This window comes from Lonchura striata, chromosome 16 (assembly GCF_046129695.1).
Source record: "Lonchura striata isolate bLonStr1 chromosome 16, bLonStr1.mat, whole genome shotgun sequence".
In the NCBI taxonomy this organism is placed as follows: Eukaryota; Metazoa; Chordata; class Aves; order Passeriformes; family Estrildidae; genus Lonchura; species Lonchura striata.
This window is the reverse complement of record NC_134618.1, coordinates 4357129-4384435: the sequence shown is the minus strand read 5'-3', so window position 1 is coordinate 4384435 and position 27307 is coordinate 4357129. Positions and strand designations below refer to the sequence as shown.

The following is a 27307-nucleotide window of genomic DNA, read 5'->3' as shown; positions in this document are numbered from 1 at the left end:
ATGGCCGGGGCAGCCGGGCCGCCGCTGCCGCCGCTGCTGCCGCTGCTGCTGCCGCTGCTGGCGCTGCCCGCCGGCCGCGCCGGCCCCGGTGAGTCCCGGCGGGACGGAGCGCGGCGATGCGCGGGCACGGCGGGGGCTCGGGGGGCAGGGGCGGCGCTGGGAAAACGGGGGGTGATGTTGAGGGGAGCCCCGGGAGCCGCCCCGGGTGCCGCAGCCGCTGCCGGGGTGGATCTGCAGTGACTTCGGGCTGGCGCCGCGCTTTCCCGGGGGAGTCGGGGGCTCAGGAGCATCCCCGGGGAGCAGCGCTTGTGCCGGCCCTGCAGAGCAGCGGGAGCTCAGGCCACTCGCAGAGGGCTCTGCTGTGTTTGCAGCGGTTGTTTCCCTTGGGTTTGCCTTGTTTTCAGGTTACTTTACTTCCAGTGCATGCCGACGGATGGATGGGAGCGGGGCTCTTGGGAGAGCGGCGGGGCTGGGGACCCGCGGGGATTGCGCCCCCGCTGCGGGGCTGCTCTGGGGTGCGAGGTGCGGGGAGCTGAGGCTGTTCGCCTGCCCGCTCCGTCTCGGAGGTCGGCTCCTTCTGCCCGTGGCTGTCCTGTGCATGGTGCTTATCGCTTCCTCCGGTCGGCAGAGCGGGAGGCTCTCGGGAGCCGCGGGGGACGGGGCCCCGTGCCCCGGCCCACCCTGCCCTGGCATCCTGCTCGCTGGGTGCCCAGCCCCGGAGCTCCCTGGCCCCAGGTGTGCTGCTGGCTTTGTCCCGGCGCCGTCCCGCCGGCGGTGGGAATGCCTCGGTGGGGTTGGTGTGGGTGCTGGCAGGGATCAGCCGCTCCCCAGGGGAGCGAGGGGTCCTCGTTCTGCAACATTTGCAGGTGGATTTTAGAGCCGGGATAAAGGAACGGGATTTATGTTACATTGTAAGTGGCAAAACATCCTGCAACATAGCCCAGTCTTTTCTCGAGTCAGGCTCATCAAGTCTGTAGCTTTAGACAGTGTCTGCTTTGAAATGAGAGCTTCATGCCTTTGATGGGACGCCCTGTGAAACCCGCAGTCAAGGTATTATTTCCTAAAACTACCATGAGATCATCTTTGTACAAACAAACCCGAGCTGAAGCAAGTGACTCTTTACTCTGAAATTGAAATAATGTGTCTCCTCTGTGCATCAGGGATTCTACCACATTCTGTTCCTTGTCTTAAAACACTCCTGGTTTTCACACAATACCTTTGAAATCTGCTTATGCGAGATCTGTATGGAAGAGGATGGAAAACAGCATCCACGGGACAGGTCTCTGCTCAGTTGAAAGCTTGTTTCACATCATGGAACAGTCAAGTGGGATTTTCCAGGTGTTGCCATGCTAGTGTTGAGTAGACTGAATAGATATGGATGGACACAAACAGAGCACAGCACATGCCAGAGAACTCTCTCCTGATGCAAATGGGCTGCCAGAGCACACACTTTGGCTGCAGTGACCTGTCTTTCAGGCTTTCTGAGCTGATGTCCCGCTTATCTGTGGTATTTCCTTGTCACCCTGGGTGGAGGGAGTCACATACCAGCTTGTGGTGCAGCTCTGGGTGCCCAGCACAGCCTGTGAGCAGGGGCTCAGCCCTTGTCACCACAAGAAGCTGTCAGTGGACTTTGCCCACAGCCCCAGCTGGTGCTTACCTGGTGACAGGCAGTGTGTGGGCAGGGCAGGTCTGCCTGCTCTGACCTGGTAATGCTCTCGAGCTCGCTCCACAGAATTGACCAGTCCTTAATAAAGAGCATTGCTGATTGCTGGAGTTTTTAATTTTGCAGTTGGCCTGCCCTGTCCTCCTCTAAACCCACACAAAGGGAGCTTTGGCTTGGTGAGGACGTGCAGGATGGGTGGTGGCCGTGGCTGACAGCTGGTGGGCTTGGGGAAGGCTGTGGGTTGTCTGATGGGACCTGTTGCATGGAGAAGGACCAAGGCTGTCCCAGCTCTAATCACGCTTTGTGTCCCTGCCTACCTCCTCCTGTGCCCAAATGTCTCCATGGACTGCCAGAAACGAGTGTGCCAAGTGTGTGTGGAGTGTGCTGGGGGTACAGACACCACTGATGAAAGCCTGCTCCTTTCCATAGCCCCGATGAGGGAAATGTCCCTGGGCTGGCAGGGATCACAGCCAGCTCTTGTCCACAGTACCCACGCGCTGCGCTGGCGTTTCAGCTGGGGAGCAGTGGTTTGAAAAGCCCTTTTTGTGAGCAGTGTGACCCCAGCGTGGGGACTGCAGTGGGACAGCTCTGCCCAGGGGCTGTGGCCTCTTGGCCATGCTGCTCAAGGCTCACTTTTCCCTGTGGCCTTTCCTGACTGTGCATGAAGGTGCTGCCAGCTCTGCTCCCTTGCCTGTCCCCCATGGGTCCCCTGTGGCAAGGTCAGGCAGCTGAGCTCTTCCTCCAGGAGCAAATCCTCCAGCTGCCTTGTGTGGCTGGTATTTCTGGCTTTCCTGTTTCCTCCTTTCCCTGCTGGCTTGCAGGATGCCCGCAGGCTTTGGCTTGGTAAGTTGCCAAGGAGTTAAGCCCATGATTACCATTCCTGTCTCCTTGCAGTGCCGTGGGCCAGCGTCCTCCTTTGGGGCACGAATAGTAGTTCCTGCTAGGATTAGATTCCTCCCAGCAGGAAGTACGTCCCAAGGATCTGCTCCTGCCTAAGGATTGTTTTCCTCTTTCTTTGCTGTCTTTCTTATACACAGTTGGGTCCTCTGTGTTTGCAGCACGACCCTGTGCAGCTTTGAGGGAAAGCAAGTTAGCTCACCCTCACTGCTATTCTATCATAGAAATTAGGAATCTGCCTCTGAAAAGTGCCACAGTTTCTCCCCAATCCAGGGATTCCAAAGTAGGAAAGGAGCATCAGGAAACACTCCACAGGCACGTGAAGATATAACCTTCTACCCTTTTGCTGAGTGTTACAAACGTTGGTTTTGGATGGCCTTGACTCTGCTGTCTCTGTGCAGTTTTTCCCTTTCTCAGCTGGTGTGATGCTTCTTTCCAGCCCCGAGCTGCAGTTTGGCTGGTTTGGGTAATGTATATTTTGCTGGGTGTGATCTGTAGGTGTGTAGCTGGGCAGAGAGATGGAGGATCTAGTTTGTCACTTTGATGGCACTTTGAGTAGCTGTTGTCCTCTTGCACACCCTTTCAGCCTACCTGGGGCTGTTCTCACTATCCCAGCAGCCTTTCTTCCAGCTAAGAAAACCACTAGGCTTTAAAAGGTATGTCTGAAAGAGTGACATTTGCAGCACATGAATTTGCATAGTGTTACGTGTCACAGGAGGACAGCACCTGTGTCCTGAGCTGGGTAAATGGATAACCACAGAATGGTTTGGGTTGGAAGGAACCTTTACAGATCATCTCATGGGCAGGGACACCTTCCACCACACCAGGTTTCTCCAAGTTCCATCCAACCTGGCCTTGGACACTTCCAGGGATGGGGCAGCCACAGTTTCTCAGGACAATCTGTGCCTCCTCACCCTCACAGGGAAGAATTTCCTCCTAACATCCAATCTAAATCTCCCCTCCTTTTGTTTAAAATCATCCCCACTGTCCTTTTACTCTCTGCCCATTTAAAACATCAGCCTATATGCTCAGCAGGAGACAAGGGCACAGCTCTTCTTGCCTCTTGGCACATGAACTCTGCTGGGGCAGAGGGCACCCATCTGCTCTGCACTGTGCCCAGGGCTTCCTGCTGCCTATTCTATCACCTTTCCTTCTGCCATCAGCCTTTCCTCCTGACCTTTTCCTCCTCCTTGGTGTCTCTGGTGACCTCTTATCTTCAGGGCACGTTTCTCAGAGTGAAGTTTAGGCATCTGTTAGTGCTCTCTGGTTCAGGGTGATGGTTTTATAGTAGGCATGTGGGTGGTTCTGGCTGGAGGAGCATGGATCACCACATACCTAATGGGACTGGCATGAGAAATCAGGGACACAGAGTGCACTGTTCCAAGAAACATGAAGCCTCCTATGTGCTTCTGTGGGTGGATAAAGCCCTGCAGCCTGCCCCCAGCAGCTCCCCTACCAACTGCTGTGCTCTCTCCCTTCCAGACTCCCTCTATGTCTCCGAGTACTTCTCCCAGAGTGCACAGAAGCTCTCCTTCTACAGCTGGTATGGGAACGCCAAGCTCTTCCACTTCCACGTGCCAGAGGACACCGTGCTGCTGCGCTGGCTCCTGCAGGCATCCCGGGGGAAGGGCCCCGAGTGCACCAGCATGGAGATCACTGTGTACGTATGTCCCCAGGCCAGGCCTTGTCCTTGTGGACTTCTTGTCCCCTTGTCCTGGTCACTCGTGGCTGGGGCTGGTTGGTTGTGGAGGCTGGGCAGTTCCTCAGCAGCAGGAGCTGTAGTTTCTTTATACAGCAGCACTAAGTCGGTGTTTAAACCTGTAGGAGTGTTTTGTGTTCATCTTACCAGCCGATCTGGGGCTGCCTGTCAGGTGTGGTGTCCAAGAGACCCCTTAGGACACTGGAGAGAGCTTCACAGTGAGGCAGATGTGCTGCTCAGAGGTGCTCCTGGCCTGGCAGAGCCTGCACACGGTGCCAAACGATGTGGCAGCACTACAAGGGACCTGAGCAGAGCCAGACTGGCTGGAGATGGGCAAAAACTGCCCAGTGCAGAACTGAGGAGATTTGGGGGCACTTTGTGAGGGGCATGGCCAAGCGTGGAGCAGAGATAGGAGAGGAATGTGCTGTCCTGTGGGCACAGGAGCACAAGAAGATGGCAAACTCAATGTCAATTAGAGAAATGCTTTTAAAACAGTACTTGACTTGCTGAAGGATTTGAGATCCAAAACTTGTCAGATTTTGAGCTTTATCTTTGGAGAACACCAAGCTTCCTCAGCAGGTTGTGCCCATGGAGTCACACGGGTCTCTGGCACCCATTCCACAGAGATCTGGGAGTGACTGAAGCTGCTTGGCTTGTGCCTCCCTGGTCTGTCCTGGGGAGACTGGCACTCTTAGTTGCTCCTGAGCAGCCTGTCACAGATGATCTGCCTGCTTTCTCCTTCCCAGAAAGGTTTCCAGTAGTCTGAGGACATGAGGGACAAGGCAGCAGCTAAACAATAATCCAAGAAATGATGGCTAACCCAGATAAGCTCCAAGGGCTGAGAACATATCACCTGTCATGTCTGCTTGCTGGACCTGTTGCAGTGCAGTCCAAAAGCAATCAAATTAAATGCCAAATTGACTGAGTAAATATCTCCCACGTTCCTCAGCTGTGTGTGTTTCTGCTACTTCAAATGCTGGGCTTATCTAGAAAGCAGAAGTGCTGCTGTTCTGAAGTCTGTAATATGGGCCTTCCTTGGAAAGTGTCTTTTTAGTCTGTCTGTTTGCCTTCCTTAAAAGAGGAAATGGGAAGATGCAGATCTTAGCTAGAAAATTAAAGTTCTTTGTGGATTATTTTCCCTATATGGGAATTTGCTGATGGTTATAAGGCAGTAGTCTGTGGGTGGAGCTTAGCCTTAGCAAGTGTTGGAAATTTGCTCCCAGGCTTGATGGAACCATGTAAATCTTAATAAGCTGCCAAGTTAAACCAATCTCTAAATAAATCCCAGATAAGCTAATAGCAGCCAGTCCTCACCAGGTGAAAATGATGACTCCACTTGAAAATGTGGGGTTTTCCAGCCTGCTCCCGTTGCCATCCCAGGCCGGTTTGTACCCCAGTTTATCTTGGCGGTGTCTGTACCTCCCTGAGTTTGCTCTCGCCGTGGTTTCTCTCGCAGGCACTTTCGGCACGGAGCCCCTCCCGTCATTAACCCTTTGGGCACTCGCTTTCCTGCCAACGCCACCGTCCGTCCCTCCTACAACATCAGCATCACCCTGAGCAGTGCCGTGCAAAACACCACCTTCGTGAACGTCAGCAGCCCCGCTGCCGGGGACTGGTTCATCGCTGCCCACCTGCCCGAGGCTGCGGGCAGGATCGAGGTGAAGGTGAGGGGCCTGCCCAGCGCCTGCCCCGCCCGTCTCATGGCAGCCACAGCTGACCCCTGTGCTCTCCCCTCCTGCAGGGTTTCTCCACTCCATGCCCCTATATGTTCCAGGCAGATATGTTTGTGCTCAGACTCACTGATATGCCTGTCCTGGAGCCTGGTGTCCCCATGCCACACACCGTTGTCTCGCCTGCTAAGCCACTGCATGTCAAGTGAGTGGGAGCAGTGGGTGGGCGACCGAGGGCACGGTGGGGTGGGACTTCCCACTTCCCTAAGCTGCTTAGGGGAAGCCAGTGTTGTTCCCACGTGGGGCTGGAGCTGGGGGGTCTCTGAGCTCCCTGCAGCAGTGGCAGGGTCTGCACAGGGAGCACACGAGCACCCTTCTCTGACTCTTCCCAGGTGGTCATAGATTCAACTGCAGGAGTTTTAGTGCTTCCAGATGTTTGCCTTGAGAAGGATTTTCACAGCACCAACCAGGGCAGTCTAGCTCTTGTCACAAAGCCCTGGGGACCTGGCTTGTGTTGGGAGTACAGGCTCTGCAAACTGCTGCTCCCTCCCCCTGCAGGGTCTTCGTTCCCAAGCACGCGGCGGAGATGCGGTTCCAGCTGAGCAGCTGCGTCACCAGCAAGCAGAGAGCCTGCACTGTGCGGGTGCTGCTGGGCTCCATCACCCTGCCCCAGTCCTTCCAGAGGAGCCTCACCTGCACCGGGAGCACCAACTGCAGCCTGGCCCTGGAGTCGCCCCCCTGGGAGAAGTGGCTGCAGATCATGGTGGAGAGTCTCGGCACTGCCAATGCCAGCGTGTCGGTGGAGATGCTGGCTTCTTTCACAGGTGGGATTCCGTGTTCTTTAGCAGTGGGGGAAGGACCAGAGGGAGCTCTGTGTGTGCTGTGCCACCCTGGGTCTTTGGGTGCCTGGCGGTGGTGGCCCATGCTCCCCATCATGCTGGTTGCCACCTCTTGGACACCTTAGTTCTTGCTTTGGGGACAAAATTGAAAGCTCCAGTGTTCACCCCAGAGAGACTTCTGCCAGAGCTGCCCATTTGGAAACACCTGAGAAGTTCAGTGTTATTTTTCTAAAGGTTGTTTGGGAAGCAGTGGCTGGCTTAAAATTTGGTGGGAAAAATAGTTTTCTGTGGTACACCAGACTGAGGCTGTGTTGACTACTAATTGGCCAAGAGTGGGTAACAGGCAGGAAACCACCTCGCAGAGGTTTACTTGGGAAATGTCTGGAGTTGTTGTGAGGGGGTGTCACCATTTCCAGTGACTGTGTGGCTCAGGTGGTCACAAGGTCCTTGTGGCTGTGATAGGCACCTTTGCACCTATTACGTGCCTGCAATCCCTGTTTGACTGCTGGAAGCTCACCAACTATATACATTTTTAAAGTTTTCTTCTGCTGGGGGTTCTGCCACCTCCTCTTCTAAGCAGAGCCTCATCCTGTGTGCTGGAAGACCTGGCACTGGCAGCAGAGGTGTCAGAGGGTAGCACTGGAGTCTCTGGGAGCAATGGACAGTCTCCAGCAGTGGGCCTCCAAGTGTCCCATTCTGCTCCATCTGCCACAGTGTGCCCAGCTCTACTGGGCTGGCTTCTCCCTCCTGCTCAGCTTTGTTTGCTCATATATGGGGAGCTGGGAGAGGCTTCTGTGCAGCTTTGTGGCTGGGCTGTGGGACAGCTGAGTGCTGAGCTCTGCTGGTGGTGAGCGAGCACTCCCTGGGCACCTTGGTGGTGCTGTGTTATCCCTTCTTCTGTTCCCCCTTCCCTGCAACTCCAGGGTGCTCCCACCCACTGTGCCACTGCCTGGCTCCCAGCAGTGTCCCAGCTTGTGGATGCTCCTCCTGCAAAGATGGCACCTCAGGGACAGTTCCTGCAGGACATGAACCACCTGAAACCCCCCAGTTTGTGCTGCCCCTTGGAGCACTGCATCTGTGACATTTCTCCCCTCTCAGCCCCTAAATTATCAGGCTAGCCCAGAGATGCGAGACCTTGAGGGGAAGAAGATCAGGAGATGGGCAAAGATTCCAAAAGAGGCTCTTACCCCAATGTGGTTTTCCAGCTCTTTATTCTGTGATGTCCAGGGGAAAGAGAGGGGCAAAGAGAGAGAACAGGAAGGGTCAGGGATTTATCCAGGCTTTGGACAGGGAGGGCTTCTCTGGCTCTCCGCCAACCCCGCTGGGGCATGAAGGAGGAGACCAGGCTTATCTGATCAGAGTCACAGGGGCCCCGGGGAAAGGGGGGAAAACATGGCCTGAGTGCACTGTAACACATCTGCTGGGACCCTGCCTGGGTGAGGTGCTAGACCTGGCTGTGCTGATTCCTCTCCTTTTTGGCTCTAGTTTGCAGACCAGGAAGCGCCAGTTCCTTCCTTAACTTCATCAGCCTAAACCAGAGCCAGGCTGGTGCCAGACCAGGAGCAGCAGGCAGCTCTGCTCCAGCTGCAGGAGAGGCTCCAGGCAACGTGTCCGGCCAGAGGAGCTCCTGCCTGCAGAGCCAGCCCGTGGTGAGGGAGGACCTGGACGTGGTGTCCGTGCGCTACCGGCTCCTGAACGGCCCCGGCGTGCCCGTGACCTCCCTGTCCCCCACCCTGCTCCAGCTCAACCTGAACACGGGCATGGACAGTGGGGGATCCCTTGTGGTCAGTCTGCTGCTCAACAAGGTGAGCAGGCTGGTGGACGGGGTCGTGTCCCCTTGGCAGGGCTTGTCCCGGCTCCTGCATGCTCCAGAGGTTGTAGGAACCAGTGGGACTATTTCTCTTTTTGTTGTTACAAAATACTCCGAGCCTTTTTTAGCTGCTCCCAGCATGTCCCACCTGCCAGCTCCAATTCAAATGCCACAGCCTGCAGCATGGGGCGGCAGTGACGTAGAGGAGACAAAATGGAAAGCAGCTGCAATGCCATCTTCTCCATGGGAGCCTGGCACCTTGCCACCAGGAGAGGAGGCTGAGCAGGGGAACCCAGGGATGTTCCTGTCCAAGTCCCTAATTCCCAGGCTCCTTCAGTGACACCCCACCACCAAAATAACCCCCTGAAAGTCCATGAAACTTCTTGAGGGCTGGCCCAGGGCTCAGCCCTGATGTTCTGCAGACTCTGACTTCCGTCTCCCCTGGGTTGGTTGAAATGATGAGTGGGTATCCCAGTTTTTGGGGCAGTTCCCCTGGCAGGGTCCCCCACAAGAATGCCTCTCAGTTGTGACACAACACAGTGGTAGCACAAGTGAAATAGAAACCTTCTGAATTGGTGGGTGACTTGACCTGAAGGATTTATTGTCCCTGGCACTGTGGGAAAGGAATGGTGCAGGGGGATGGCATTGGGGCACTCTAACATGGGACACTGCTCTGTTTGCACAGACATCTGTGAGCCTGGCCAATGCCACCGTGGCAGCCTGTGTGAGTGCTGCTTCTCCAGTGCTGTCACTGAACGCCACACAGAACTGCAGCACAGGTAGGATTGATGCTGGCACTGCCACCAGCTCAGCTGTGTCACCTCAGGGCTCTGCTTTTAGACCTGGCAAGCTGTAAACTGACTCAGGACTTCGTGGTGTGTCCCAAAGAATCCGATTTTTGCACAAACCCTTGTGAGGTCTTTGTGCTGGCACATTCCCCGCGTGCTGGGGTGCAGGTGGTGGTCTTGGCACAATGAGATAGCCTCCACCAAAGGAAGGTCTGGTTACCAGCTGGGGTTCTTCCAGCCTTGTTGGCACGAGCTTTGGGGATGGTGAAGGTATTGCTAGTGTGCAAGCAGCTAAGCTGTACACTGGAGAACCAGCCAAGACAACAGGCTGTTCCAGGTGCCCCGTGCTGCCCAGGAACTAAGATGACAGAAAAAATTGAGATCTCAAGAAATAGGATCTTGAAAGCAGGGGTCCTCCCCATGCCCCTGGTGCCTCCTGAGCATGGGAGCAAGGAGCCACTGGAGGCAGCTGATTCCTGTGTGGTCAGTCTCAGGCTGGGATTGCTGTAGGCCCTTCTCCTCAAGCCCTGGCACATCACAGCACCCTCCTTTTTCCAGCTTTCTCCCAGGGCTACCCTCTGAGTGTGAGCACGTCCTCTGCGGAAGCGATGCTGATTGTCCTGTACCCACAGACCGATGACTGGTTCCTGTCCCTGCAGCTCCTCTGCCCCAAGGGACAGGGGTGAGTCTGGGTGTCACCCTGCTACATCCCACTGCCCTTGGCTCATGTGAGCAAACCTGACCCCCTGTCCTCCTGTGTGGTTGTGGGCTCCTCTCACCTGGTGGCAGTTGAACTGTGGCTGCAGAGGGACAGGGAGGTGGGTGGCCCTGCTCACTTGATCCTTTGTGAGCACCCAAGCAGTTTGTTTGATGCTGAGCTGGCACAGCTCACGTAGACTGCAGATGGCAGAGCCTGCTTGGGTGAGCTTCAGATCCCCAGGTGGATTCAGAGGTGATAAATTGGGAAATAATTGCTGCTGTTACCCTTCTGGGAGCTCTCTAAAGTGCAGGCAGCTGTGCCTGAATTCCTGCAGTTTGCCTTCCTGCTGGTTTCCTGTGTAAGGAGCCAAGTGCATAATGCAAAACAACACTGGTGACACTGGTCCTGAGGACAGTCATGGGCACTGGGGTCTGCCATGGGGGTCAGGGGAGAGCTGACACCCACCTGGACATCAGTTTGGCAGCCCAAGTGTCAAGGGAGCAGGCTTTGCTCCTGGCTCTTGGGAGGGATGGAGCAGATCCTGAAATACCAGGGAGCTTGCAGGCAGGAGCATGGCCTGGCTTTTGGGAGCAGGGCAGGGGCTGTCCCAGGGACTGTGGCACCAGGGGGGTGTGCTGTCCTTGCAGGGAGTGTGCCACAGGGTGGGGGCTGTCCCAGGGACTGTGGCACCAGGGGGATGTGCTGTCCTTGCAGGGAGTGTGCCACAGGGTGGGGGCTGTCCCAGGGACTGTGGCACCAGGGGGGTGTGCTGTCCTTGCAGGGAGTGTGCCACAGGGTGGGGGCTGTCCCAGGGACTGTGGCACCAGGGGGGTGTGCTGTCCTTGCAGGGAGTGTGCCACAGGGTGGGGGCTGTCCCAGGGACTGTGGCACCAGGGGGATGTGCTGTCCTTGCAGGGAGTGTGCCACAGGGTGGGGGCTGTCCCAGGGACTGTGGCACCAGGGGGGTGTGCTGTCCTTGCAGGGAGTGTGCCGGTGCTGAAGGCAGAGTGACGGTGTTCGCGTACCTCACGCCCTGCTTCAACGACTGCGGGCCCTACGGGCAGTGCAGCCTCCTGCGCAGGCACGGTTACCTCTACGCTGGCTGCAGCTGCAAGGCTGGTGAGTGCCTGTCCTGGGAAGCTCTGCCATCCTCCCCGAGGGGACAGCACCATTTAGAGTGGTGGTGCTGGAGTGGGCGAGCCTGGCGTTTGCTGTGGGTGGCAGCGTCAGTGCCTGGGGAAGCACAGTTCTGGGATGCACCCAGGGCAGCCCAGGGGTGATGGGGAGTTGGGATGAGGACAGCTTGGAGTTCCCCAGGGCTTGGAGCAGTGCTCCTGAGCATCCCAGAGAGATCAGGGTGCCTGAAAATGCCTGTGTCAGAGCCTGTGCCTGTCAGGAAGGTTTGCAGTGTGGGTTCCTGGCGGTGCCTGTGTCTCCTGCCAAGAGCCTGAAACTCAGAGGTGCCCCTGGAGGAGGAATATCTGTGTCAGCTCCTAATTATCTTAATGGCCTGGGAAGTCTGTGGTGTAGGGAAGATGAGCTCTGCTGTGCTTGGGTGGGTCTGTGCACCTGTTCTCAGCAGAAGGACAGGGCAGAATGTGACTCCCCGCTGCTCTGGGCCTGAGCCAGGACCTCCCTGCTGCAGTGCTGATGATGGGTGAGGAATGAGATGGAGAGCAGCATCCCAATTTCCCCGAGGGCTGCCAGGTTCTGGGAAGCACAGAGCACCTTAAGGGAACTGGAGAATCAGGCTGAGGACAGCTTTCTGCTGAATCACTCCGAGCAAAGTGCCCCATGTGCATATTGGTGACCCAGAAATAAGCCAGAGAGAGTAGGTTCCCTGGGCTCTGCCTGGCAGGGAGCCAGCACAGGGGGCAGAGCTGCTGCTGTGGGTTCCAGTGACTCTGCAATGGGACGGATGCTACTGGTAACTCTGCTTCTGGACCATGGAGTGCCTGCACATACCCCAGCTGCCCTGTGGCTGACCTCCTTTTCTCAAAAGGAGGGCATGGGCATCCTAATCTTTAATTAAAATAATTTAAATAATTTTTCAAAAGAAGAGGCAGATTTGTGTTAATAGAGATTGCCTCAGTTCAGTCCTCAGTATCCAGTCAGAGGGTGAGAGCTGTGTTTTGTGCCAGGCACTGTCCTTTGGGAAATTTTCACTCCCAGGTTCCTGTGCAGCCCTGGATGTCACCATGGGCTGAGGCAGTGGGTTTGTTCAGCCTGTGGAAGAGGAGCTGGAGTGGGAGCAGTCACACTTTCTGCTGCCCAAAGGTTACTGGGACCATGGAGCCAGCTATGCAGGATGAGCACAGGGAAAGGGCAAGAGGCCACAGACACTGGCTGCAGCAAGGAAATTGTCACCTAAATTGAAGAAGACACATTTTCTCCCCCTTCAGAGCTGTTTGTTTTTGCACAGGTTCCAGGTCTCCATCCTTGGAGATCTTCAGAAGTCAGATGGGGAAGGTCCAGAGCAGCCTGACCTGGTTTTGGGTCTGCCCTGCTATGCCAGCTGGTAGGAGAGGAGCCCAGTGGCTTCCTCAGTGCTGAGGATCATTCTCCACCTGACTCCTGGGATCTGTAGGGATCTTGCACCCAGCTTACACCACCACGTGAAGCATCTGAACCTTGAGTGCTTGATGTTCCACCAGCAAGTAGCACGTGTGTTGAGTTACTGCAGGGATGGAAAGTACCAGTCTGGATGTAGGATGGGCTCTGCTACATGGGGACAAACAGGGGAATGTCCTCAGGGCAGCAATGGGGCTCTGCTGGGCTTCCCCAGCTTCCCACAGCAGAGGAATGAGACAGCCTGAGAGCAGGAGCATGAGAGGCTGATGGAGAAGAGGCTCAGGGACAGTCTGGGTGTGGGATTGCTCCTTCTCAGGCACCCCAGGCTGCTGCTGGTTGCTGTGGGAGGACAAGGCAGGGCCTTTGAGATCCACAGAAGCCTCTCTGTCTGCAGGTTGGGGTGGCTGGAGCTGCACAGATGACACCAAGGCCCAGAGCGTGGGCACACAGAATTTGGCCACGCTCCTGCTCACCCTGAGCAACCTCATGTTCCTGCCCGCCATTGCAGTCGCTGTCTATCGCTTCTACCTGGTGGAGGCCTCTGTCTACACCTACACCATGTTCTTCTCCACGGTAGGGACTGCCTTGTGTCCCCTGACACCTTCCCCTGAGCTCTGGGAATGCTGTGCTAGAATGAAGTCCTTGGAGCAGCCCATCCTGGAGCTCACACGGAGCTCCTGGGATCATTGGACAAGCTCCTCCAAGGGCACATTGTAGTATCCAAGAATGATAAGGGGCTGGAATGGACCTTAAAAATCACCTAGTTCCATGGACAGGGACACTCCCACACTAGACCTGGTTGCTCAAGGCCTTATCCAGCCTGGCTTTGAATATTTTCAGGGCTGGGGCATCAACAACCTCCCTGGGGAACTTGTTTCAGTGTCTCACCATGCTCAGAGTAGAAATTTCTCCCTAATATCTAACCTAAATTTCCCCTCTTTCAGTTTGTACCCGTTAGTCCTTGTCCCATCACTCCAGTTCCTGACAAGAATCCCTCTCCAGCTTCCCTGTAGCCCCCGTCAGATGCTGGAAGGTGCTGAGTTCTCCATGCAACTTTCTCTTCTCCAGGCTGAACAGCCCCAGCTGTCTCAGCCTGTCTTCACAGAGCAGTGCTTCAGTCCCCTTATCAGCTGCATGTCCCTCCTCTGGAGCTGCTCCAGCTCTGTGTCCTGCCCTGTCAGAGCTGCTGGGACAGCAGGATGCCTGCTTTCACTCCTTCCATAATGCCACAGCAGTTTGGTGGAGCTTCCTGGAGCCCCTGCAGGAGGGATCCTGCCTGTGGGCTGAGCCCTCTCCTGCCTCCCCTCCCCAGAGAGCCACATGGAGCTGCTGGCTCCACACTGACCTTTGCTTTTGTCCCGGCCGCAGTTCTACCACGCGTGTGACCAGCCAGGCGTGGCCGTGATGTGCATCATGGACTACGACACGCTGCAGTACTGCGACTTCCTGGGCTCCGTGGTGTCCATCTGGGTCACCATCCTGTGCATGGCCCGCCTGAAGAAGATCCTGAAATACGTGAGTGCCAGGTGTCCCCACAGACCCACACGTGGCCACGCTGAGCCCTCTCACCGCTGTATTTTAATGACAGCTGGGTGACAAAGCCTGTTTGTCACCCAATGCCACCCTGGGTTGTTTTGTCCCAGCAGTTTGGCTCATGCCTGCTTGCTTGTAGGGGCTGGGCCTGAAGATTTCCCCTGAGATTTGGGGTGAAGGTTCACGGGTTCTGTGGTTTCTCCTTCTTGAAGGTGTTTTTCCTGACTCTTGCGTGGATGCAGAGCTGGGTAGCCAGAAGAAGAGGTTCCTCTTGCCTCTAGCATGTCTGGCTGTACTCTCTCAAAAGATGAGCTCCTGCCAGTAGTGGTGGTGTCTCTTTTCCAGGTCCTTTTTGTCTTGGGGACCCTGTTGATTGCCATGTCCCTGCAGCTGGACCGCAGAGGGGTGTGGAACATGATGGGTCCCTGCCTCTTCGCCCTCCTCATCATGGTTACAGCGTGGGTAAGTGAGGGCAGCCAGGCAGGACTGCTGCCCTTTGCTCCCCATGGGGAATGGTGGTGGTGGAGCACACCCAAGGCTCCAGCCCATCCAGAGGCATGGCTTGAAACCCTGAAACACCCAGGTGGAGGGGGCAGGGCAAGAGATTCACCTTCCAGCCCTGCAGTAGCTGAGAATCCCCTGGTTCTGGGTGTCAGACCTGGAGCTGCAGTGCTGTCCCAAACACGGGTTGTGGCTTGGCCCTGGGCAGGAGCTGCAGCACCTGTGCCATACTCTGTGCCACAGCTCCCAGGGGCTTTTGCAGAGCAGAGATGGGCCCAAGCAGCGTGGGGGCTGAATTCCTCAGGGACAGCAAGCACCCTGGGAGGCTGGCAGATGCTCTGGGGTCCGTTTCCCCCCTGCCCCAGCCCCTGCTGGGCTGCTTAACCCCCGTGTGCTCTGTCCCCCCCAGGTTCACCACGGAGCAAAGCGCAGGCACTGCTACCCCTCCTCGTGGAAGCGCTGGGTTTTCTACCTCCTCCCAGGGATCACCTTGGCTTTCATTGCCATCTCCGTGTACGCTTTCATGGAAACCAATGAGAACTACTACTACACCCACAGCATCTGGCACGTGCTGGTGGCTTGCAGCGTGGCTTTCTTGCTCCCTCCTCGGGACAAGCATAAGAAGCCCTGGGCCTGGTCCCAGAAGCTGACGTGTCGCTATCAGATCTGCCAGAACGACCGTGAGGAGCTCTATGCTGTCACCTGAGCTGTCCTGGTGGCAGGGTGGCAGATGGGGAAGCTGCCCTCGGCCGTGGCTGCCCCTCGCTCGTCAGTCCTCTCACGTGCTGCTCCCCTGGACAGGAGGGTGCAGCGTGGAATGAGTTTAAAGGTGAAGATGGTGTGGGCTGGTCTTCTGGAGGCAAGTTTGAGGCCACCTTTGCTTTTCTGTTGGGGTAGGGCAGGCTCTTCATGGTTCCAGATCAAGGAATAGCTTGTCCCCCACCTCCCCACAGCCCTGGGGGAGATCGCCAACCCTTCTTCCCCCGCTGCTGCATCCACACTGAGCTGGAGCCAAGGCTTTGGCTGCTGGGCTCTTCTCTGCACCCCGTCCTGGTAGAGGATGTGGGACAGGGACCTCCCCTGCCACCCTGCAGTCAGCACTTGAACCCAAGAGAAGAACATGTTTCTTCTGTTCCTTGGAGCAAATGCTGCCGAGTGCCCTTGGTGCTGATGGGGAGGGAGGGAGCTGATCCCAACTCATGCTGGGCCCTTGGCTGCCATCTCCTTGGGGGTCTGGAACCTCTCTCCCTCTGAAACAGGTGCTGCTGCTCTTACCTGGTCCTGATCCTGTGGGAGAAGAATGAGGCTGGGACTTGGGTCCTGGATTCAGGATCAGATCGGGCAGGAATGTGAAAAACCCTGTGTTGGGGACATGCCAGAGGCAGCAGCAGCACCTCGGCCAGAGCTGTGAAACCCACAGCAGTGCAGGGCTTAGTCTGAGTTTAACTTCAGCTCTGGAAGGAGCCAGGCTGATGGAGTTCAGGGATTCACTGTTTTCCTCCTTTTGGGGGGTTTGGCATGGGCAGGGCTCCCTCTGGGGTGGCACAGGTGGTTTGGGGTGGTGCCACAGCTGCTGCTGTGCCTCGGAGTCTTGGAGCTGCAGGCTCCTGAGGCCTCAGCAGTGTCCCAGCCCAGCCAGGAGCATCACCAGGGGCTCTCCAGGTGGCCACAGTCTCCTTTGCAGCGTGTCTCACCTTAGCCTTACTCCAGAGCACGCAGAAAGCAAGGGCAGAACTTGGCAACCAGGGAAGTTGTCTTTGCCCATCGTTCTTCTACAGATAAGGGCTCAACTCCATCCTTCCAGCTGTGTCAGCCTGGTGGGTGCTGCTGGGAGCCCCTCCTCAGGTGGCTTTGGGGAGGAAAGAGCTTTTAATGAAGGATTTGCCTCCTCGGGGTTCTTTCTCTGCTTTGAAGAGCACCCAGCTCAGCTGTGCACTTTATCCCTCTGCCTCCCCCTCCTCTGCAAAATCCCCCTTTTTAAGCAGGCTCAGGACAAGTGAAGGACACTTGTCCACACCCAGCAGTGTCATCCCCCTGCCATCCGTGTCCCCTGCCTTTCCTTGTGCTGCTGCCATCCAGGGAAGCACAGCAGGAAGGGGGACATGGGGCCATCAGGGCTTCCTCCAACTTTTACCACTTTTAGGCACTTTTTTTGTCCCCTGTCTTGGATTGCACAGTGCTGCTGAGGCCCCAGCACCGTGGCAGGGGACCACTGCTCCTTCACAGCCATGCCGTCCATGCCGGGCCACCGGTGGGACCTGGATGCCACCAGTGGGACCTGGGTGCCACCGTGCTGGTCTGGGTGCTGCCAGTGGGACCTGACTGCTGCCAGTGTGACTTGGGTGCCACTGGTGTCACCTGGGTACTGCCAAGGTGAGCTGAGTGCTGCCAGTGTGACCCAGGTGCTGTTGGTGTGTCTCAGGTGCTGCCGGTGTGGCCCAGGTGCCAGCAATGTGATTTGACTGCTGCCAATGTGACCTGGGTGCTGCCAGTGTGACCTGGGTGCTACCAGGGTGGCCCAGGTGCCCCCAGTGTGACCCAGGTGCCCCCAGTGTGACCCAGGTGCCAGCAGTGTGACCTGGGTGCCACCAGTGTGACCTGATGCCACTGATATGGCCAGGTCTTGCTGGTTATCATAGAAAGCAATAATTTCTCATCGGGCCTTTCCCTTCAGGGATTTCCATGCTGGAAGCAGAAGCTTTGGGGCAAGAAATCCCACTGATGTGATTGTTTATTTTGTGTTTGATCATTCATTTTTGCTTTGCCCCCTCCCTGCTGATCGAGCCTTAGTGCCTGCAGGAGGGAGGGTTAATTATTTTGGGTAAAATCTAAGCAAATTCTGGTGTCTGGGGGGGGAAAAAAAAAGAAAAAGTTATTTTTTTCTTTGCTGTTAATACTTGTGATTATTTTATATGGTAAATTTTAAAGCTTACGGTTTTATAATTTAATAAAGGTGACGGTATTTGCGGGCAGACACCTGGTGGCTGCAGTCACACAATCCTGGAAGGGGCCTCATCTCATGCCCAGGCAGGGTCAGGTGGAGCCACAGGAACGTGTCCAGGTCCCCAGAGAGGGATGTTCCTTTGGGATGTCCCCAGACAGGCCTGTTCCTTTGGGATGTTCCGAGGGAGGGATGTTCCTGTGGGGTGTCCCCACAGAGGGATGCCCAGAGAGGGATGTTCCTGTGGGATGTCCCCACAGAAGGATGTTCCTTTGGGATGTCCCCAGGGAAGGCTGTTCCTTTGGGATGTCCCCAGAGAGGGATGCCCAGAGAGGGATGTTCCTATGGGATGTCCCCAGACAGGCCTGTTCCTTTGGGATGTCCCCACAGAGGGATGCCCAGAGAGGGATGTTCCTGTGGGATGTCCCCAGGGAGGGCTGTTCCTGTGGGATGTCCCCAGGGAGGGCTGTTCCTGTGGGATGTCCCCAGGGAGGGATGCCCAGGGAGGGATGTTCCTTTGGGATGTCCCCACAGAGGGATGCCCAGAGAGGGATGTTCCTTTGGGATGTCCCCAGACAGGCCTGTTCCTTTGGGATGTTCCGAGGGAAGGATGCCCAGAGAGGGATGTTCCTGTGGGATGTCCCCACAGAGGGATGCCCAGAGAGGGATGTTCCTGTGGGATGTCCCCACAGAGGGATGCCCAGAGAGGGATGTTCCTTTGGGATGCCCTCCCCAGGGAGGGATGCCCAGGCCTTCCCTGGGTGGCTGCTCCAGGGCGCTGCTCCCTCCATGTGCACGAGGATATCCCGAGTGGGGCGGGACCCCCAAGGCCCACCCAGCCCAGCTCCTGCCCTCCCAGAGCCCCACCAATCCCACCCTGTGCCTGAGCACTGCCCAAACCCGGAGCTCTGGCAGCCTCGGGGCCGTGCCCATTCCTGGGCAGCCTGGGCAGTGCCAGCACCCTCTGGGGGACGAACCTTTCCCAAAATCCCGCCTGACCTGCCCTGGCCCAGCTCCGGCCCCTCAGCCCTTGCCGGGGCGAACCGCGGGCGCGGCGCGGCCCCTCCCGGCCGCCGTCTGCCCCGGCCGCGCCGGCCAATGGGCGGCGGCCGCGCGGGGCGGAAGCGGAAGCGGAAGTGGAGGCGGTGCCGGTGCTGGTGCCGGTGGCGGCCCCGGGGCGATGCCGCTGCACCGCTTCCCGCCGCGGCTCTGGGCCGCCATGCGCCTGCGGGACGGCATCTGCGCCCGCCTGCCGCAGCACTACCTGGCCTCGCTGCAGGACAGCACGCCGCCCACCCCCGTGCACTGGGAGCCGCACGGCCTGCGCTACCGGCGGAACCCGCGCACCGGCGAGCGCGAGCGCGTGCAGGACGTGCCGGTGCCCGTGTACTTCCCGCCCGCCGCCAACGAGGGGCTCTGGGGCGGCGAGGGCTGGGTCCGCGGCTTCCGCTACGCCCGCGACGACAAGGTGAGCGCCGCGCCTGCCCGGGCCGCGCCGGGGCCCGCCGGGCTCCCGGGGCTGCCCCTGACGGCCCGGCCGTGCCCAGCTCTCCACCAGGCTGCCCAAGACCTGGAAGCCGCAGCTGTTCAAGCGGCAGTTCTACAGCGAGATCCTGGACGCCACGCTGACCATCACCGTCACCATGCGCACGCTCGACCTCATCGACGCCGCCTTCGGCTTCGACTTCTACATCCTCAAGGTACCGGCGGGTCCCGGCCGTGCCCCCGCTGCCCTCCGCCCTGGGCTGGCAGGCACGGAGTCCCGGGATTAGGCACAGGGAATCCCACGTTGGAATAGACCCCCAGGGATCATCCACTCCCACCCCTGTTCCTGCACAGACACCCCAACAATCCCACCTGTGCCTGAGCACTGCCCAAACCCTCCCGGAGCTCTGGCAGCCTCGGGGCTGTGCCCATTCCCGGGGAGCCTGGGCAGTGCCCAGCACCCTCTGGGGAAGAACCTTTCCCAAAATCCAGCCTGACCCTGCCCTGGCCCAGCTCCAGCCATTCCTGTCCCTGTCCCAGAGATTGGAGCTGCCCCTGGGGAGGAGCTGCAGCCCTGCCGAGCTCTGCCCTCTCCTCCAGGCTGAACAAGTGCTCTGTTAATGTTTTAGCACAGGTCTAATGCTCCCAGCCTTTAACACCCTCTCAAACTCATATTAAAACAGAGCTGTGACCAAATTGTCTCCAGAACAAATCCAACTGTTGCCCCGATTTTTAAAAGTGTTAAGTTTTCTTTTATAGTTCTTTTAAAAGTCTTAAAGTTCTCATAAAACTTCTTCAACCTTCTAATCTGTTTACATATTTCTACCAGAGTTCTCACACAATGTTCATGTAAATAATATTTGTTTTACATTCTTCTTTATAAGAAGAGAAAATTAATAAACTGTTAGTCTAACAGTGCCTGGAGAAGTGGTAATTCCATCCTGCAATCCACAGTCACCTGTACAATTCTATAAATATCAAATGTTCAAATAAAACACTCTCCTTTTAGCCTTTAAACTTACCAAATGTGAAAAACACCAATCACTTGGTTTTTAACATTTTAAAAGTTTAATAATAATAAAATGGTTATAAAAATAAAGTTTAGAGTTAGGACAATTACAAGATAATAAAAAGTAAAGAATTACCAACGTCCGAATGCTCCCGGACACTAAGTCACAAAAAGTATCACTTGTGAACAAAGGAATCACCCTTAAAACAATACATTTGTTGCATATTCATGTATCTTTCATGGTTATGTATACATTCTATTTATGCATATTCATGTATCTTTCATGGTTATGTATACAGTCTAAGAAAATCTGTCTGTTGTATGTCAGCTGTTTCTTTTAGTCTCTATGGCATCTTTGAGTTTGAGCAAGGCCTGAAGAAATTAGTTTCTTCTGATAAGAAGCTATAAATTCCTCTTCTTTGGAAGATTTAGGTGTTCCTCGAAGCGAGTATCTTATTCTTAAAAAAAAAACCTCCCCCCACTTGCAGTCTCTATTTTAACATTATGTTGGAAGCTAAAACTGCACTTAACACCCTACTTAAGAGAATTAATGCAGCATAAAAACTACATTTAACACCCTACTTAAGAGAATTAATGCAGCATAACTTTCTGACATTACACACGTAATATTCATTGTAATATTTGCTGAAAAGCCAATCATCAGTGATGCATTTTTCACACCAAACCTTTGTGTACTTACTTGGTATCCAGTCACGACATCCAGCAGGCCTTTCCCAGTCTGTGCCGGGTGTGTGTGAAGGGCGTGTGCTGGGTGTGGGTGAAGTGCCAGTGCTGCCAGGCTGCTGGGGCAGTGCTGGGGCAGTGCTGTGCCCCCTGGCACTGCTGCCTAAGCCCAGCTCCCGTGCAGACCCCCAGAGCTGACATGTGCTCCAAGCTGGGCATGGATCTGAAGAGGACGATGCTGCTGCGCCTGGCGCGCCGGGACCCCGCGCTGCACCCGGGGGACCCAGCCCGGAGAGAGGCTGTCTATGACAAGTACAAGGTGGGTTCTGTCACCTTGGGCATGCATTTCTCATTCAAGAGGGAGGGAGAAACGTAAAAAAATAAATTTATAAAAAATTTAATTTATAAAAATTTCTCAAAGCATAACAAAAAGCTCACATAATATACAAATATATATATACACATCTACATACAGACCTTAAGATAAGAGATACTAACTTAAAAACACCATAAGAGATACTAGCTTAAAAACACCATAGAATAAGAAAGATTGTTAAGAGAACAGAACTAAAAACACGTTTCAAGAGATAGCCTTACAAATAAGAGTAAATACTTTAGAAAAATAAAACTATGAAAAGTACATTTTAAGACCCACAAAGCAATTTTAAATAATCAGGTTTAAAGCATTTACAACATAATGTAACAAAAACCAATAAACCAAAAAACACTTTATCATAATAATTAATATTATTGATATAATAATATTTATTATTGGTAAATAGTAATTATTATATTATATTATATTATATTATATTATATTATATTATCATTAACTTCTGATTATCATAGCATAATTTATGACGTCTATATTGTCTCACCCTTCACATGAAACTGAGAATAGAGTCAAAGTTTTTAAAACACCTCTCAGTTACCCCATCTCTAGGTGAGAAAAGGGATTAACCCAACAACCTGTCCTGGTATTTGCGGTTTGGATGGTCACCCATCACTGGTGTTGGTGTCCTGGGCTGTGGGAGTTTTAGGTTTTTTTTGGGGGGGGTTAGGATTCAGAGTGAGAGATGGAATTTTTTGTTTGACAGTATTAGATGTTTATTCATTTTTATTTATATTCTTATAAACTGTCAGTTTTATAGTATTTTATTTTAACAAACTAAAAAATTTAGCTATATTTCTCTCTTCATAAGATTTTTTAAAGGATAAATTGTCTAATTAAGAAATGTCACTTAAATTATTTTTACTTTTAGCTTAATAACTAACCACTTGTGGTCTGCCATGTGGACTTTTTATCTAATTATACAATAGCACCTAAACTTATTAAAAAAGGTGAAGATGAAGGACTAGCTTCTGTTCTAAAATTTCGATCTTGTTTTATAAACATTACTATATTCTAAAACTTTCAGGTTTTTACTATGTAATATTATACACTTCTATTTAAACTACACACTTCTAATTTTAGTTCTGTCATTCAATTTTGGAAGTTTTATCCATGGCCTCAGGTCAAATGCAGTGTTCTCTTGGGGTCAGTGCCTGTCAGCACAGAAAGTCTGAAATTCTCAGTAAGCAAGGTTCCAACACTGGGCATAGAGAGGATTTGTATCTTGGTGACCTGCAAAGACTGTGCTGCCTTCTTCTTTTATCACAGGAATTTGTGATCCCAGAGGAAGAAGCTGAATGGGTTGGCTTGAGTTTGGAAGAAGCCATTGAAAAACAGAGGCTCCTGGAAAAAAAGGTGATTTCCTGAGTGCTCAGCACTGTGGCTGCAGCTGCTCCGTGGGGTGTGTTCAGCCACGTGCTGGGTGCACACTGATGGCAGGCAGCGTGGGGAGGGAGGGAAAGGAGCAGGGAGGGAGGGAGGAAAGGGATCCTTGGGAGCTACTGATGATCCTCATCTGCTGTCAGAACAGGGGAAGCTGCTGAATGCTCCACACAGTGCCTGCCCTCTCTGAGGGACGGTAACATGTTGGAACTCGAAATGTCCCTCAGACATTCTTGGAGGTTCTGGGCCCAGGTCAGAAGCATTTGAGACCCTGGCAGGCAGCTGGAAACAGCTGTGATTTTGGGTTTGAACCATGGAATGATTTACCAACCTTGCAGGAAGAACAAGATGTCACAAAAGTTTAGATATTATGGTAGAAGTAGTTACAAAGTAAAGGGAAGAATTTTTGAGTGCTGTACAGGGGGGTTTTGGTTTTGTACATGGGGGTCAGAGGTTTTATGATGGAGGGATCTGGGCCTGCCCTGTCCTCCCTCTTTCTCCTTCCTTACCTCCATGTTCTTGGTGATGTTGGCACTCACAGATTGGTTTAGAGTAGAAAATCACCATTTAATATAGGTAATAGGCATTAGGGAAAAACTGTAACCATGGAACACGTAATGTCCCATATAAAAGAGAGCAGCAGCCCTGGGTGGGAGAGAAGAAGCAGTCGGGGTCAGAGAGGATGTCAGGGTGTGTGTGTGCCTCTGCCTGAGCTCTGAGCAAACCACAGCAGCCCCAGGAGAAAATCTTTTAGATAACTTGCAATAAACTGCCTTGAGACCAAACAACAGAGACTGCTGAGCCTTTCTTTGGAAGCTCGGGTTGGAGGAGAGACTTTTCCACCACACGGAGCCCCTGAACCAGGCCTGGGTTCCGTCAGTCACAGAGCTGAGCAGCAGCTGTGGCACAGCACCTTGCCTTGTTCAGCCCCTGAATAAAACCCAGTCACATCTTCCTTTGGTTTTGGCTGCCAGCACTGCCTGGGCTCCCCATTGCACTTCCCCTTGCTGCTGCTCAGGTTCACTCCTTTCACATGGTTTATCTTCTGCTTTGTTGCAGGACCCTGTCCCCCTCTTCAAGGTGTATGCTGAAGAGCTTGTCAGCCAGCTGAAAGAACAGCAACAGGCAGTGCAGAAGCAGTAGAAAGAAGAAATCTTGGGAGCAAAACCCCTGCTGCAGAGAAAGCAGGGGGGTTCAGGGGCTCTGCTGCCTGAACCACGCTGCTGGGGAAGGAGCCACGTGAGAACCACGTTGCTAAAGTGTCGTGACAGCCTAAATGCAGTGAGGACCTGTTTCTGTGGGCTGAGGAAAGAGTTTCTGTGCTGTGGCTCTGAGAGTTCTTGTCAGACTGACTCAGTGTGGATCTTGTGCCTGTACAAGCAGTTCTGTTGTTGAGAGCCCACTTGTGATACAAAATACACATTTTAGTATTAACAGCAGTGAACTTCTCTCTGATACTTGTTTTATTAGTGTGTTGTAGCAGGGACTGTGAGACACAATGTAACTTGGATCAATCCCCAGCTTCATCCACCTCAGATGGTTGTGCTCCGGAAGTGTGACCCCGAACCCCTCAGCAGGTGGGCCTGAGCTCCCCTGCACAGCTCACTAACCCTTGGGTTACAGCCCAGTTTCTGTTGTGAGTTGGTGACTTTTAATCTTATTTTGTAAAGATGTAGTTGAAGTGGGTGTTGAAGTCTTTGCTGCTGTCTGGCAACAAGGGACTGCAGAGCACTTGCCATAATTACAGGCTGAGGAACAGCACTGGGAGTCCCTGGTGTTGTCTGGCAGCTTTGTGGTGGTGCAGTGAGTTTCTGGGTGGATCAAAATCAGCCTCTGCCCTTTTCCCCTCATCTCTGAGGTGAGGGACAAGCACAGAGCCTGCAGGCTGAACCTTGTGTGGGTCGTCTCTGTGGAAGAAACTTTGCCTTACCCCTGTCTTGGGCTTCCCCCTCTCTGGCACATCAGGGGAAGTGCACTGCCTTGGTTTGTGAGCCACAGGAGTGAAGAGAGAGAAACTGGGCTTGTAGAGCAGAGTGTGGCTCAGCCCCTCTGTGCTGGGATGGAGCAGGACCACAGGGGAGTGCAGATTGGCAGTGCCTCGAAGATTTGGGGGAGGAGTGGTGCAGAAGCAGCCACTGGGTGAGCACAGAGCCTCACAGGACCGTGCTGGGGGTTGGGTGAGGGAGGTTGTGGAGTTGAATGGGATCTAAAGCAGTTCATGAAAACCAGATTTCTCTGCTGCTCTTTAGGACAGAGAAGGGGCTGGAGTCCCAATAAGGGGTATTTGAGCCTGGCACAGGCTGGTAGGGCTGGCTGGGGCTGCCAAGCAGGGCTGTGCTGTTCCTGCAGGGGCACAGGGGGAGCAGGCTTGGGTGGCAGAAGCTGGGATGTTTCCAGCCTGCCTGTGTGTTCCATCCCCAGCAAGTCCAGCTTCTCAAGAGCAAACTGGCACAGAAGGTCGTATTTGCCTAATTAATGACTCTGCAGCTAGGCCAGCATAATGACATTTGGTTATCTTCTCTCTCTGCTGCAACTGAGCTGAGTGAGAAACTGCTGCCCAGCTCCTCGGGGACCCTGACACTCTGCCCTCGTTAGAGATAATTAGCTGGGACAAGCTCCTTGTTTGACAGCTCTGCTCATCATTAGGGCCAGCTCAGCTCATGCGTTTTAATGCAGCTCCCAGCAAAGCTCCAGCCCGTGGCTCTGCCCTGGCCCCTGCACAGCTCTGCTGGAACGTGCCCGGCCCCGAGCCCGGCTGGCACCTGCCCAGATCCTGCCCAGCCCCATGGGGGTCCCCGGGGCCTCAGAGCTCCTGGGCACTGAGGGAGCTGCTGCAAGTGGCTGAGGGGACAGTGAGCAGCTGCTGCTCTGTCCCAGGGCTGGGAGGTTCTGGTTCTGTGGAGCTGAGGCTCTGCTTGTGTGTCCTCCCACGGCTGGAACCACCCAGCCTGATCTCCAGAGCTGCTCATTGAGCATCTGCAGGATCTGCTGCCTTGGGAGGGCTTGGGTGGGCTTTTGGGGAGAGCTCCTACCCTGCTGGAGGTGAGGGTTCTAAGGGGGACACTGCATGAGCACAGCTGAAGCTGCAGGAGGTTCTCTGGGGAATCTATTTGGGATATGATGAATCCTGACTTTTTGTCATCCCTCCTTTGTGGATAAACATTCCCCTTGCTCCTTTCCTTATACCCATGTTGGATGAGGCCCAGAGATGTACTCTGATGGATTACTCTGCTGCCTTGAGGGAAGCTGCAAACTGGGGACCAGGGGTGCTGCAGCCTCAGGGGAAGCAGAGTTGGAGCACACAGGGCTGCTGGGCACTGCAGCAGAGGTCTCGAGCTGGGGAGGGAGCCCCTGTGCAGCATTTGGGGTAGTTTGCACTACAAACCCCCCTGCCAGGTGACCTTGAGGAGGTGGAGGAACAGCTCAGGGCTCAGTGTTAGTCCTGTCCTGCTTTTACAGTGCTGGCTGCAGCTGGAGAGTTTGGTGTTGCTTAAGGGATGGTTTTTCCCTGTTTAGCTGGGCTCAGTCTGGCAATAATGGTTCCTTTGCTGCCCTGACAGGGGGATCAGAGGAGCTGGTAGTGTGCCACGACAACATGTTCCCAGAAAGCCACAGATGCCACAAACCCACAGGTGCAAGTAGGGTGCTGTCAGCTTGAAGTTGAAAATCCACCCCTGGACAGGGGAAGGGCCTGGCTGCCAAGCACTGCTCAGATCCCAGCACTGCCTCAGGCTTCTGCAAAGCTCACCAGGCTCCTGCTCCTGGCCCAGAGCCAGACACAGGCACGTGGAGCATGGGGAGGATCCAACACCAGGCTGGCAAGGACTTGGCAGCCCCCAACAAACTGCCAGAGCCCAGCCCAGGCTCACCTTGGATCTGGCAGCGTTAGCCCAGGCTGGGATAGCAGTGCTGGGAAAAGGGAATGGTGAAAAATTACCTCATCGAGGCAGCAGTGAAAGGGTGATGGATGAGAGGCTGGGAGAAGCATGTGTGCCGTGTCAGCCACCAGCACTGGGAAGTGGGACTTCAATCCAGGACTGAGGGATTCCTGTTTAATTCATTCCTAAAATACCAAAACATGCCACTCTCTTTAATAGTCCCAGCAAGCCACAAATATTAAACTGCCCTTGGAACATGAAATTTGGGCCCATGTTCCAGTTGTGAGGGAACAATCACACCCAAACCCTACACTGCAAAGTAATAAAGCAGAGAAAAGGGTTAAGTGGGGAAAGCATCCAAGGAGGAAAGGCCTTGGGTGGGATGGCTGGACTAATCCTGCTGTTTGGCACTTGCTGGTTCTGAATTCTGGTGTTTGCTCATATCTTGAAACAGTGTTTGGATTTTGCCTGTCTCACTTGGTGTTCCCAGCAAGTTGCAGTTGCTGATCCAAAACCCAGCTTGAGATTAAGGCTCTGCTTCTCAACAAATTTTTTCTTACCTGTTTACCTTCAGGAATTAAAACAGATTTCCCTTGTAAGTTCTCAACAAGCCACTCTGTATTCAAACAAAAGGGATATTTGGGGAGCAATAGCACAAGCAGCACATCCTTTCCTGCTGGTCTCATAGGTAAGCCTGCCTTTCCCTCCTGGCTTGGAGGCTCTTGGTTTGGAATCACTGTTGCAAAGAGGTGTTACTTTTAGGAGTGCTGTGAATCAGCCCAAACTTGGTGTCAGCAGAGGTCAAAATGTAGCCCGAAGTCATCCCCCATCCTATGGCATTAATCAAGGAGACATGAGATTTAGA

At 54.3% G+C, this 27307-nt stretch overlaps 2 protein-coding genes across 2 annotated transcripts; both read left to right on the top strand.

Moving 5' to 3' along the window:
- PGAP6 (post-GPI attachment to proteins 6) lies at positions 1–17647 on the top strand. The gene is made up of 13 exons (XM_077786812.1): positions 1–88; positions 4043–4220; positions 5716–5923; positions 6001–6134; positions 6488–6753; positions 8254–8573; positions 9264–9357; positions 9925–10048; positions 11049–11185; positions 13032–13210; positions 14006–14152; positions 14516–14632; positions 15081–17647. Exons 1-13 carry the CDS (start codon positions 1–3, stop codon positions 15375–15377), a joined length of 2289 nt encoding a protein of 762 aa, XP_077642938.1. The 3' UTR covers positions 15378–17647.
- A 1105-nt stretch (positions 17648–18752) lies between these two features.
- On the top strand, positions 18753–24003 carry MRPL28 (mitochondrial ribosomal protein L28). The gene is made up of 5 exons (XM_021548602.2): positions 18753–19080; positions 19160–19312; positions 20975–21109; positions 22451–22537; positions 23624–24003. The coding sequence occupies exons 1-5, from the start codon at positions 18793–18795 to the stop codon at positions 23705–23707; spliced, it is 747 nt and encodes a 248-aa protein (XP_021404277.1). The 5' UTR covers positions 18753–18792; the 3' UTR covers positions 23708–24003.
- The last annotated feature ends 3304 nt before the right edge of the window (positions 24004–27307 follow it).